The sequence below is a fragment of the Gadus morhua genome, chromosome 4 (genome assembly GCF_902167405.1).
Source record: "Gadus morhua chromosome 4, gadMor3.0, whole genome shotgun sequence".
NCBI classification, from domain to species: Eukaryota; Metazoa; Chordata; class Actinopteri; order Gadiformes; family Gadidae; genus Gadus; species Gadus morhua.
Genome location: NC_044051.1, coordinates 4,240,329 through 4,252,822, shown reverse-complemented (window position 1 = coordinate 4,252,822; position 12,494 = coordinate 4,240,329). Strand labels below are relative to the sequence as shown.

Here is a 12,494-nt window from a genome sequence, read left to right as displayed (position 1 = left end):
TATTAAAGAGATCGTATAGATCTTATGTACTCGTATGTATCATGTGTGGAATCGACATCATCCAATCAGTGGGCCGGCTTCTCGGCTGGCCCTCTTGAGATTTCGACCAATCAGAGTTCGTTTACTATCACCGATCCTGCTCCCAAGGACAAAGGATGATGTCATCCTGAAGGTAGACCTCAGGCGAGATAAGGCCTTCTGATTTGAAGACAACAAGACAGCTGTCATGGAAGCTAGGCTCAAACGAGGATGTACGATGACTAATAAAATAGATTTGCAAGATGACTATGAACTAAGAATAGACCTGTACCATCTGTCACTTGCTGACATATTGATATTATATACTTATATTTTAATAACATATATATCAATCCATGTCAAACCATAGATATGCCTGGATTAGCTTGATGAACTATTTATTTTAGATTAACTTAACCTTTTTCCAATTTACTTTTCAAAGATCCATTTGGAAAAGCAAAGATACGATAGAAAGAATGTCACTTACAACAAACGGCAATCTTTTAATGCATAGTGTTTGGTAAAATAATGCTTTTCAGAGTGACACCTCTGTTCCATATTACAATCCATCATCTATTTTTAATATATAATATGTATATGTTATATTACACGTTACGCAAAGGCAAAGGGTCACATCGTTAAGCAGAGATTATTTAATTAACTGAGAGCTGAGAGATGGAACTGCCCTGACGCAAAACAAGGCACAGCCCCGCGACACAACAACAGTTTAAGCACTTGAGCTGTCAAGCGTTGCAGAAAAAGTTATAACTTCTGATTTTGAATGGGGGGACAAATTGTGCAAAGCAACTGAAAAAGGTTGATGCACGCAGGGAACCAAAACACTTCTCTCATCAAGGTTTTAATTCAGTTTGGTCATTTCTTCCCACGCGTTGGCCTCCCGTCACCCAGCGGCCATCTTTGCTCTAATCTTTTTCTCTAGCGGGGAGCAGTGTGAAGCTGAAATGGCCGCCGATCGGTCAACACGTTGAGCATCAGATGAACCCCCGCCGGATGTCTCTGATGGGCCCCGGCCCCCCCCGCCGCCGTGAGGGCCCGACCCCCGGCGGGTTAATACCCGGGGGCCCCCCCAGGCCCCCTGAGAAGGGGCCCAGCGGATCGAAGCGCGGCCTTGGAAGCATGCCCAGGGGGAAGTCGGGTCTCTGGTCGTAGTCCCCGCCGATGATACCCGGGGGGTACGGGGCGAAGGGCTGGGGGTGGAAGGGGTTGGACCCGGGCACCACCGGGTACAGAGGGGGGGGGGGCAGCCAGTGCGGGGGGCGGGCGGCGGCCTGTCGGTAGTGCTTGCGTGTCTGGTACTTCCTTTTGTAGAGCTACGGGAAGACGAGGATACAAACGTTGATTTTGATAGTGTCTGAGTGTGAGTGTGTGTGTGTGTGTGTGTGTGTGTGTGTGTGTGTGTGTGTGTGTGTGTGTGTGTGTGTGTGTGTGTGTGAGAGAGAGAGAGATTCATGTTCCTTACGTCTTTCCAGTCGGTCTCCGTGGACGAGGAGGGGCTTTGACCTGAGGTAGAGAAGACTGCCGTAAGAGTTTGGTTTTGCGCAAACCGTGTCCCCGTTACTGTCGCATGTCACGAATACTTAGGACCACAACGAAAGCTCCTTGAAGACCCTCTATCTGAAATCCCCACTTAATGAAACCATTAAGGGGTCCGGTAACTAGACACCTCAGTAGATGAGCAGGAATGGAACAAAACCGTGTCTTTAAGAACACACCCTTGTTCCCCCCACCCCGTCCGAACCTTTTACGCGCTTATTGTATGTTGTACGTCCTAGCACTTAAAAAATAGTACCCACTATCGTGTAGCGTCTTATCCGAGCTCTCTTTGTTGTATACGGAGGATGGGTTAATCTAGCATTTGTTGGTGACCACACTTGGTTCTAGGAACCTCCTTGCTGTACCGACAGCAATATATATTGTTGTTTCTCTTTCTCCTGACAAATGGACTTAAAGTAAGTCGCTTTAGATAAAAGGGCCTGCTAAACTCCCTGAATGTAACGTTAATGACACCCCAGTCTTCCTCCTCCTCTTCTTCTTCTTCTTCTCTTACCCCTGAAGTCGCGTACGTAGAGGTGTCTCCAGAGCGTGGAGTCCTCCGCCACGCCCCGGAGCCTCCGGCTGGCGGCCGAGAGGGCCACCAGGGCAGGCGCGTCCAGCAGCCGCAGCACCCGCAGAAGGAGCTCGGGGGGCAGCACGCACAGGCCGAACGCCGGCGGCAGGGCCATGGCTGCGGCGGCAGCGGGCCACCAGGGGGCGACGTGGAGAAAAACCGAGTGTTTAGCATGCGAAAAAAAAAAGGCTAACCATTTCATACATAACTTTTTAGTTCTATCCACTTTATTGCTCATGGTTTTATGGCTAACCAATGCAATGCCAACCATTTGATTGTCAACCCATTAATTGCCAACTCTTGGCCTGTTAACCATTTCATATTTTAACCATTGCATCGCTAACCACTTCATTGTTTAACCATTTCATCGCTAACCATTTTACTGTTAACCAATGCCAACTATTTTCCTGCTATCCATTTCATTGCCCATGCTAACTATTTTACTGCTCACCCTTTCATCGCTAACCGATGCTAACCATTTAACTTCCAACCATTTCATTGCTAATGCTAATCCTTTTACTGCTATCCATTTCATTGCCAATGCTAACCATTTTACTTCTTTCCATTATATTGCTAACCGATGCTAACCGTTTCCCTGCTAGCGCTTGTATTTCTGCCTACCTGCTCTGGCCGCTGCGATCAACGGGTACGCCAGCTGGTCCTTGAAGGTCCTGGAGAGCTTGGCCAGGGCCTTGTAAACCGCTGCGGCCCCGGCTTCAGCTGAGGTCGACGCATGGGGATTGAATACACAGGTGGAAGGAGTTACAGGGTTTTCTTCCGGCCCCATGGGGACACCATTAGACGTTATTGTGGGGATGTTTTCACTTCTCTCTTTTATCCCGATTCAAGGTTCAAGGTGGTTTATTTGTCATATGCACAAAAATTACAATTACAGCAGCAGTCGCTGGCAAGAAAAATAAAAAGGAGAAGATAAACAAAAACTGGACATGAAATAATTAGAATAAAATAAAAATATGATAGTTACATAGATATATTATAGTTATAGTTAAATATAATATCATAGTTGTAAACTAAATAGAATACTGGACATGATCTTTACAGGTTTGGGGTTAGGGGCGAGGGGGTGACACTCACCCGACTCCACGTCCGTCACGTAGGTGGAGGGGTCGAGACACAACTTGCGCACCGCGTCGACTTTCTCGTTGACCTTCAGAGTGGCTGGAGGGGGGGGGGGGGGGGAGAAACGAGGGGTGAGTCGTACATATCCCGCACAGCAGCCGCTAGAAGCTTTGTTCACCTACTCACCTATCAAACCATGATGACAAGTGCTAGTGCCTACTACTGCTGCTGTGCTGACACTAAGTTCCCATCCAAAAGACACATTCATTTTTATACATTATTTTTCTATCATTAATACATTTCTACTGTTTTCAAGTAGACTGTGTGTGTGTGTGTGTGTGTGTGTGTGTGTGTGTGTGTGTGTGTGTGTGTGTGTGTGTGTGTGTGTGTGTGTGTGTGTGTGTGTGTGTGTGTGTCTGACTGACTGACTGACTGACTGACTGACTCCAGTCTCACCATTGATCACCAGCACCGGCCCCATGGACAGGCCTATGACCATGATCAGGCTGTTCTCACACAGGGGGTGGGTGTACTGCAGCTTATAGGCCCCGCCCGCGGACCTCCAGCCGACGGGCATGTCCCCAGCCCTGAGCCCACTGTCCTGGGGAAGGAACACATGACGGTCCAATCACAGCTCAGCTCTACTCCAAGGGCTCTCAACTCTAAGTGCTCGACCGGTGGGACCACAAGACCTGACTTGCAAATTGGAGTTTTGGTTGTGATTTACGCCAGCGAAACAAAGAAGTATTGATTAAAAAAACTGTAAAAAAGAAATGTTACAAAGCCTTCCAGGCCAGCCCTTCATCACACTATCTTGAGAACAAATTCAATTTTATATAATATAATTTGTTCTCAAGATAGTGTGATGAAGGGCTGGAAGGCTTTGTAACATTTCAGTTTTTTTTAATCAATACTTCTTTGTTTCGCTGGCGTAAATCACAACCAAAACTCTTGGGAACGGATTAAGTTATGCAAATGTATGAAACAACCATCATTCTATCCTTCCTTCACATGAAAATGATTTGTTAAGGGAAACTAAATGTTTCAGAATTGATGGAGAAACATCGCTCTCTGCCATCGGTGATTCATCCTCGCCGACAGGCGAGGAGGATGATTGATGAACAAGGATGAACAATTGATGAACAAAGATGATTGATGAACAAGGCGTCTATCGGCCCATAGCGACGCCCGATAAACAGTCATACTTTAAAAGGTGACGCATTATACCAACAGGTGTGGTTAGCCGTTACAAGCCGGACACGCCCACTTGTGATGTCAGAAGAGGCAGAGTTTCAAAAGGGCTTGAAACGGCTAACCCCACTCACACCCGGCGGCATAAGACGTCCCCCTTTAAAGGCAGTCTACGACCACGCCGGCATCCCGACCCACCGCCCCCCCCCCCCCCCCCCCCCCCCCCGACCCCTGACCCCTGACCCCCCGGCGCTCCGTCCTCGCCTGCGGCATGAACCCCGTCTCCAGCATCAGCACGTGGGCGGCCACCAGCACCAGGTCGCAGGGTCCGCCGCCGCCGCCGCCGCGGACCCCCCGGTGCAGAAGCTCCAGGGACAGCGGCGCCTGGCCGTCCTCCGCCTCGCTGCACAGCATGGGCTCCTGGGTGCAGAGGGGCCCCATGGGGCCGGCACCCCCCTCCGCCGCCGGCTCAGCGGGGCCCTCGTCCATCCGGTCCGGTCTGGAGGATGTTGTTGGTGGTGTTGTTGTTGTTGTTGTGGTTGTGGTTGTTGTTGACCTACTCGGACCAGGCTGGGTCTAGGTACGAGAGGGTAAGACGTAATGCTTAGGAAGGACGCTCGGTTAGGGATAACATCATAACCGCGGTTATCTTGGTCAATATTGAAATCACGATTATTCAAACCATTGTTTTTGAGTTGGAAAACATGATGCACCAATTCAGCATTTCTCTCCAAATACAGTTTTTCTCGATTGTACACGCATAAAAAATTGAACCACGCACACAATTATGAAAAATGTAGGCTCATGTATCAACTACAAGACTCCAGACTGCTAAACTCTAAGCACAATTCCCCTGTTTTTCACACATACAGAATTTCTAAATCACATTTTTGCAAAACCTTTGCACAAATCTCAGTTTTTGAGAAACTGAGCTATAGTTTCAGAAAACGTGTTTAAACGATTGAGATAAACTTCAAAACACTTTGTAAATCAAAAAAACAATAATCAAAAAGAATGTTAAATATGTATACAGCTGTTCTGCAATTTCTATAAAACATTTAATGAATAAATTAAATAAAGATAGAAAATAAAAATAAAAGAATAGTTTCAACTTGATGATTTTAGTTTGGAGATTAATTGCACAGCCCTAATGCTTTGCATGACGTTTTGACTCAAATAAGGCCCGAAGGATCATGTTTGGATGGTATCAACGGAAGCACAGGGGTCACAAACCTTTTTTAACCCGAGAGCTGCTTCAAGGGGTACTGAGCAATACAAAGGGCTGCTTGTTTGATAGAAACTTCCTGAATAACAAATAACAGAGTCGCACCGCACGTCTCAGCAAAGAGTGCGCACGATATTGAATTTGCCAGACAAGGTTCAGAGTTAAAAAAAACTATAACAGTATATTCAAAGTCGTCATTGCCATCAAATCTTCATCAACGCAAGTGTTATTGCCCCTAGAACACGCCCTGCAGGGGACTCACATGGTCCCTGTGGCCGGGCTACCACTGCACTGGAGTGATGGTCCACACACACACAGCGTGGAACACATGTGTTAAGTCAATCCAGGGCCATTGTTTTTGCAATGCTGGAACAATATCCACACATCTTCACATGCAAAACATTGTCAAATGTACCTGTAAATTGAGCCAGTTGCTGGACGACGACGTAATTCGGTGCCGGGTGTGAGTGTGAGAGAAGTATAACTACAGACTAGAGCCTTTGCCAAGAGTTACCCAGTTTGTCGGGATTAAACCAGAGTCACAATGGAAGATTCCAACAGCAAACAGCTTCAAAAGTGAAAGCAACTTCGGGTTTCATTTCTTTGGAAACAGGTCAGCAAAAAACGTAGCTTCAGCGAGAACGAAAGGCAAGCAAGCAAGCAGGTGTTCAAAACAAAAGGTTGCCGTGATGTTCCTAGTTTAGCTCTGTGTGAGGAATCAGCCTTTTGTGGCTACGAGGTGTCCTGACCACAGAACGCTGATGAAACCAAGCCGGTCAAAGGGAGGACTTTTATTCTGACCCCTGCAGGCTGAGGCTGGAACGAATCACTAACAGCCACGACGGACAACACACCCCACCACAACCACAAGAGCCTAACCAGTCCCACTATCAAAAGTACCTCTTCTATCAAAGTGTGTGTGTGTGTGTGTGTGTGTGTGTGTGTGTGTGTGTGTGTGTGTGTGTGTGTGTGTGTGTGTGTGTGTGTGTGTGTGTGTGTGTGTGTGTGTGTGTGTGTGTGTGTTTGTGTGTTTGATGGGGGGGGGGGGGATTAGATTACTATCGATTAAACTTAATAAAAACATTTCTACCTTTCCGTAAACACAATGGTTGGAAACGGAAACACAACAGGTTGCCCACCTCATGGAGAGCCGTGGCACACGTCAGCTGTTGTCTTGGTGGGTCTGCGTGGCAGGCACCGCTGGCGGGGGGCGCTGAGCCCGGGGCCGGAGCCAGAGACGGAGGCAGGATCACGCAGACCAGATCCCCAGACACGAGGCCAGCCGAGGAGAGAGTCTGGCCCGTGTCTGACAGCGGCTCCTTGCCGTTGAGTGACAGGGTGAACTCTGTGTCTGGACTGGGAACAGGAGGACGGAACAACGCACACATTTACCGAGCCGAACACAATGTATGATAAATATCCTCCACGATTAGGCTGTTTCACATATTTTCTTCCTATCCGGCATTCTGGGCTTTCATAGAATTATAATTCATTGATAAAGCATCAGCTTTTCCCAGTGTTGTATTCCTTTTAAGAAATGTCTAGTTATGGTAAGGAAAGAGATATGTGCCGAATGCTTAAAGGTCCCATGGCATGCTACTTTATGGATGCTTTGATATAGATATTAGTAGGCCCCAAACACAATATTTGAAGACGTTCCCAAAATACAGCCGTGGTGAAGAATTACAGCCACCTCGAGCCAGTCGCACATTGAGCTTTCACCAAATGCGCTGTTTCGGTGTCTGTAGCTTTAACGCAATTGAGGAGGAGAGAGGCGGGTCAAGGAGGAGGGTGGGGGTGTGGCCCTGAGCAGCTTGCAGCCACGGTACCATGCGCTCTGTTTACAGTGGATGTATCGCAATGGCGAGGCGCACACAGCCTTTAGCCGTGTTGTGTAAATATTCTAGAACACACGGGAGTCCTGGAACTCTATATCTAAATATTATCATATAGCCTACATAGATATCTATATCATATAATATATATTATCACGGCCAAAAACTGTGTGAGCCTCCAGACGATATTATGAATCTCAAACAACCTCGTCGGGTTCTCCGACGTGTCTGGTTCTTCAACTTCCACATCAATCTGAAGTAGACTGAAACGCACGCTGCCTGCGGTGGTGCTTCACGGCGGTAGTGCCTCGCACCAACCGGTGGCAGGCAGCATGTCGCAGTTCATGTACTTCAGGGAGTCAAAGCCAAAGTTCCTTTCCCCAAATTCCTTCTCAACCATGGCTGAGATAACCCCAACTACAGTCTCGTTGTGGAAACACAAGAGACGTCAAAGAACCGACGTGTTATGCGCCATAACACCAACAGCAAACACTTGCGTCGTGTCTTATTGGCGGGCCAAATTCTCTGGGCGGGCAAGGCAGGGAAAGGGGAGGTGCTTAGATCCCTTATGACACATATGGGACCACATTCCAAATCAGCGCACTTGAGCCTCAGTTTTTTCAAAGGCGAGCAGAACACCTAGTGCTCGTTTTACACCAAACGCAAGTTTTAGCCACTGGGGGACCATAGGCAGGCTATAGGAACTCATATTTATGTTAGAAAACCTCATAAAGTGAGATTTTCATTACATGGGACCTTTAAACGTCAAGTGTGGGGATGTGGTGGTGACATCTAGCGGTGAGGTTATAGATTGCAACCAACTGAAACTAGACGCTAGTATTCAGATTCATAAATAGTAATTAGCTATTAAGTCTGTAAAACTACAGGTCCTATCTTAAATAGCAATTTTATGATAAAATATTAAACCGTTTTCTCAAGATCCGATTGACCTTTCAGGGAAACATGCAAGTAAACGCAACATGACGTAAACAAAGATTCTGGGATATATTATAATATGTGACTTTGGTGACAACATTATTGAAATCTCCATCGATGAGCGTTGACTACAGATATGCCAGGGTCATTTTGAAACCAAGAGCTGGTTGAAATGTAACGTATTGCAGCTTTAACTCCATCACGGTGATGGGTGTCTCACCTCAGACCCTGCGACGGCAGCAGCACCTCCCGGATCCGGATGGTGAGCTCCGTTAAGGAGGCTCCGTCGGCCCCCTCCTCCAGCTCCACCCGGTAGGTCTGCTTATTGATACGGACGCGGAGCTTCATGCTAAACGTCGTGGACACATATTGCATTACATATCATCACATACCTATTCGTGATCAAAGCATACAGAGATGACGTACTAGAAGCGTTGTGTCTGCGTTAAAGAAAACATCCTGTGATCGGTCACGTACGTTTAAACTCGACGGGTGGTTCGACGACGTCCATGCGGGGGTTTGTTTTGTCTGTCCTGAAGTTTTACAAAGTATCTATGGTCGGAGGCTGCGTAAACACACAGCCAGACGTACTTTCGTTATAGATCTTCCGGTCTTGTTTTCCCGGGGTTGTCCAATCAGCGAACGGAAAAGCCAACTGCTTCCGGTAGCTGAATGTTGCATGTTCAGATGTCCCCATTCCAGGAAGACTGACTTTAACTAGAGCCCCTCTCCGTTCCTATTAGACATTCTCTGCTAAAACTTACCAAGAAGTCTGTTTGAGACAACAACCATAAGATACAACAGTTCATAGCAAATCATCCAATCCCTCATGAATCATATCACATTTGAACGATTACAGCAAACATCATCTTTAGATTTATGTATTAATGCTTATATTTGTTCCATGTAGTTTTTTAACTATCTTTCATAAATGCCTGCTCAATTCCTGAATTTTGTCTTAAACCCTTCACATGTATGCTAATTAATTGTCATTTTATTTCAAAATTAGTTAACTTCTTTAATTAATTAATTAAAGCAGAAAAGTATGACCCTCAACCATCTATCAACAGTTCATTTCAACAAGATGAACCTTCAGTTATGTTTGTGTGACTAATTGAACTGTTCTACTTTTGTTACTTATATTTATGCCACATTCAATACATTGCATCAGAGATCGATATTGGGTAATTAGTGGAGTCATTTCTATCGTTAAAGCTCATAAATGATTCAGTACTTTACACACAGGACCCTTTGGACGAGTAACGCCTTGTTGCTGGTGTCTCCTTATGCGCAGTTATGCTCAGAGAAAAAACAACTCATTGATTGGTGATGATACATTTCTTTATTCATTCTTAAGATTTATGATGGTATAGTGCACCAAGTTTCTAATAAACACAAGAGGATATGGCAAAAACTACAGTTTTCTTTTATTCTTTCCATGTGGATATCTCAAAGGTCGTACTGATATAAGGACCGGACACAACCTTTCTCTGTCAGTAAGACACTCCGCTGATAAAACACTAAAGTAGAATCAATTTAATAACATTAGGGTAAATTTGGGGTTACCATTGATATTATATATATATGATAGCCTATATCAGATATAAATATTATTATTTTATTTTACTTTAATTAATCCCCACGGGGAAATTCCTTCTGTGCATTGAACCCATCAGCTGCTAGGAGGTAGGAGCTGAGAGCTGGTACCTAGGAGGTAGGAGTTGAGAGCTGGTACCTAGGAGGTAGGAGCTGAGAGCTGGTACCTAGGAGGTAGGAGCTGAGAGCTGGTACCTAGGAGCGGGCCGTGGGCTGCCTGCCTCACAGGGCGGGGCCTGGGCACGACCTCCAGGGAGGAGCCAGCCCGTCTCTTGGTCATGGACAGGAAAGGAGTGTCAACAGAAACAATTTGAGGTGCTGGAGGAAACCGGAGCTCTCGCAGCTGGGGATGGTGGTACTGGTACCACTACTGCCAATACTACTAATACTACTAATAATACTACCACTACTACTACTACTGCTACTACTACTGCTGCTACTACTACTAATGCAACTAATAATAATGAAAAATAATAATAACTACTGCAGAATTCTAGCATGTGATTAATGAGAGCATTTCATTCTCTAAATGTTCTCAGCCTGGGTGGAACTCCTTGGAGCCCTGTTGCTAGATGACTAAAGGTATATTTCAATACACAAAGAGCAGAACACTGCGATGACCTCCCTCTCATATCTTGCTGGGCTGGTCCTTGTGAAACACCTGTCCGTCCTCGAGAACCCAGCTGATATTTGCCCCAGTCACACCCACCTCGGACAGTTTGGCATGGAGCTGGGGGACAGACACAAGGTGTTAGTAGTCATGTTACTTCTCATTTATTTCCACGTTTTAGCCCATCTGTGTTTTATGGTTTCGATGTTTCTGTCTTCATATTTGATGTTATCGTGAAGTGACCAAGATTCAAAAAGACTTACTCTTACACATACATACATACATACATACATACATACATACATACATACATACATACATACATACATACCTGTTCCAAAATCTGGCGTTCCACCTCAGGATCCCTCATTTCGGCTTCAGTGCTGATCTTCAACTTGAAGGTTGAGCGTTTCTTTTGAAGTATCTGGCAGGCGAAGTTATAGAAAAGGCCACATTCCTCATCAAAAAAATGCCCTGAGGTGACAGACATTTTTACACAACGTGGAGCAACGGGACCTCCAGAGCTGTTTGGTTCTCCTGGTCCCCAATTCAAGAAAGTGGCACTACTTCCGTCAGACCAGAGGGACCACGGGTATCTGTGGAGACCAATCCATTTATGTTGAGTTGAAAGTGCCGATATTTTGTCGTTCTCAGTCGCGTTGGGCACACTGGCCAGGTCCGTGTAGTGGGACCGGCAGTATTGCAACGCCTCGTACCAAGTCATTGGGTTTGGGACCAAGATGTGGTGGGGCTCTTCATCTAAAACAGAATGAGGTGGAAAAAGGGAAAGGAATCAGATAACGTTACATCTCTGTCAATATTCTTCTAATCTATACCCTAATTAAACATGGCTAAGGTGAGCAGAATATCTTATATCTGTTATCAATTTGTGCCTATAATCCTCTTTTACTAGCACTGCTAAAACATTATTAAAAACTAAAAGTAACTTAAAAAATGCACCTCACCATCAAAGCAAACTGCATGACGTTGGTGGGAGCACAACAAATCGTACCAGTTGCCTGAAGCGAGCAAGGCGGTACAATTATCTTTGTTTTCCTTGAACAATGGATTAAGACCATTCCACCTTCCATAGTTTTGGCCAAATTTGTAGTCCTGGTCTCCGAGGGACCACTTCCAACGGGTGCGGTCATCATAAAGTCCGATCCACATGAAGTCGTCGTCGTGATTAAAGCCCGTTCTGGACTCTTGCAGGTGCTGGAGGTCCGCTACGTTGTCTACGGTGGCCAGGTCCCCATTCCGCTCCCTGCAGTTTTGCTGAGCATCGGTCCAGCTCAGCTTCTGGTCCTCGTAGAAGTAGGATTTGATAGGAGGAAGGGCATGGTGGCTCAGGAACAGCCCTGTAAGGAAAACCATTACAGACGGACAGCAGACAAATATATATCGTTATTCCAATTCAATATTAGCATGGGTTTGAGACCCCCAGTGGCAATCAAAGAACTCTCAACATTATATGAAAAATTGAAGCTGTGCGAAACAACTTGGATGGTGTCAGCATAGATACTGGACTGAGGCAAGTCACAACTTTCTCATGCAACTATAATAATTAGTACTGACATCCCTCTGTGACCGTTTTAATTTTCTGAGTAAGTCTAAGCAGGCAGAGTGCGGTAAGATAGTTAAAAACTAAGAAAGATAGAAATACACACTGACAAACAAACAAGTCTGACCTGAAAGACAGAAGAGTAGTATGGCCTCCTGCATACTGTAATAAAAAACATTTCAGTTGAACATCAGTTGAAACCTTGAGCATTAACAATTGACTGCAAACACTGCAATTACATACAGCATGACCATCACACACAGCTTGAAATAAATGTGTTGAATACCGAGATCATCCACTCGCTCATGAAAATA

The 12,494-nt window shown here is 45.7% G+C and overlaps 2 protein-coding genes across 2 annotated transcripts; both read right to left on the bottom strand.

Annotated features, from left to right (window-relative positions):
- Positions 1 to 495: 495 nt before the first annotated feature.
- On the bottom strand, positions 496 to 9,048 carry fbxo7 (F-box protein 7). Its single transcript, XM_030355057.1, has 10 exons — positions 8,891 to 9,048; positions 8,634 to 8,762; positions 6,782 to 6,998; positions 4,682 to 4,993; positions 3,683 to 3,827; positions 3,242 to 3,325; positions 2,768 to 2,866; positions 2,087 to 2,263; positions 1,499 to 1,539; positions 496 to 1,349 (listed from the first exon to the last, which is right to left on the bottom strand). Exons 2-10 carry the CDS (start codon positions 8,759 to 8,761, stop codon positions 1,011 to 1,013), a joined length of 1,542 nt encoding a protein of 513 aa, XP_030210917.1. The 5' UTR covers position 8,762; positions 8,891 to 9,048; the 3' UTR covers positions 496 to 1,010.
- A 1,589-nt stretch (positions 9,049 to 10,637) lies between these two features.
- LOC115543033 (asialoglycoprotein receptor 2-like) lies at positions 10,638 to 12,494 on the bottom strand. The gene is made up of 3 exons (XM_030355569.1): positions 11,567 to 12,494; positions 11,287 to 11,378; positions 10,638 to 10,739 (listed from the first exon to the last, which is right to left on the bottom strand). The coding sequence occupies exons 1-3, from the start codon at positions 11,991 to 11,993 to the stop codon at positions 10,638 to 10,640; spliced, it is 621 nt and encodes a 206-aa protein (XP_030211429.1). The 5' UTR covers positions 11,994 to 12,494.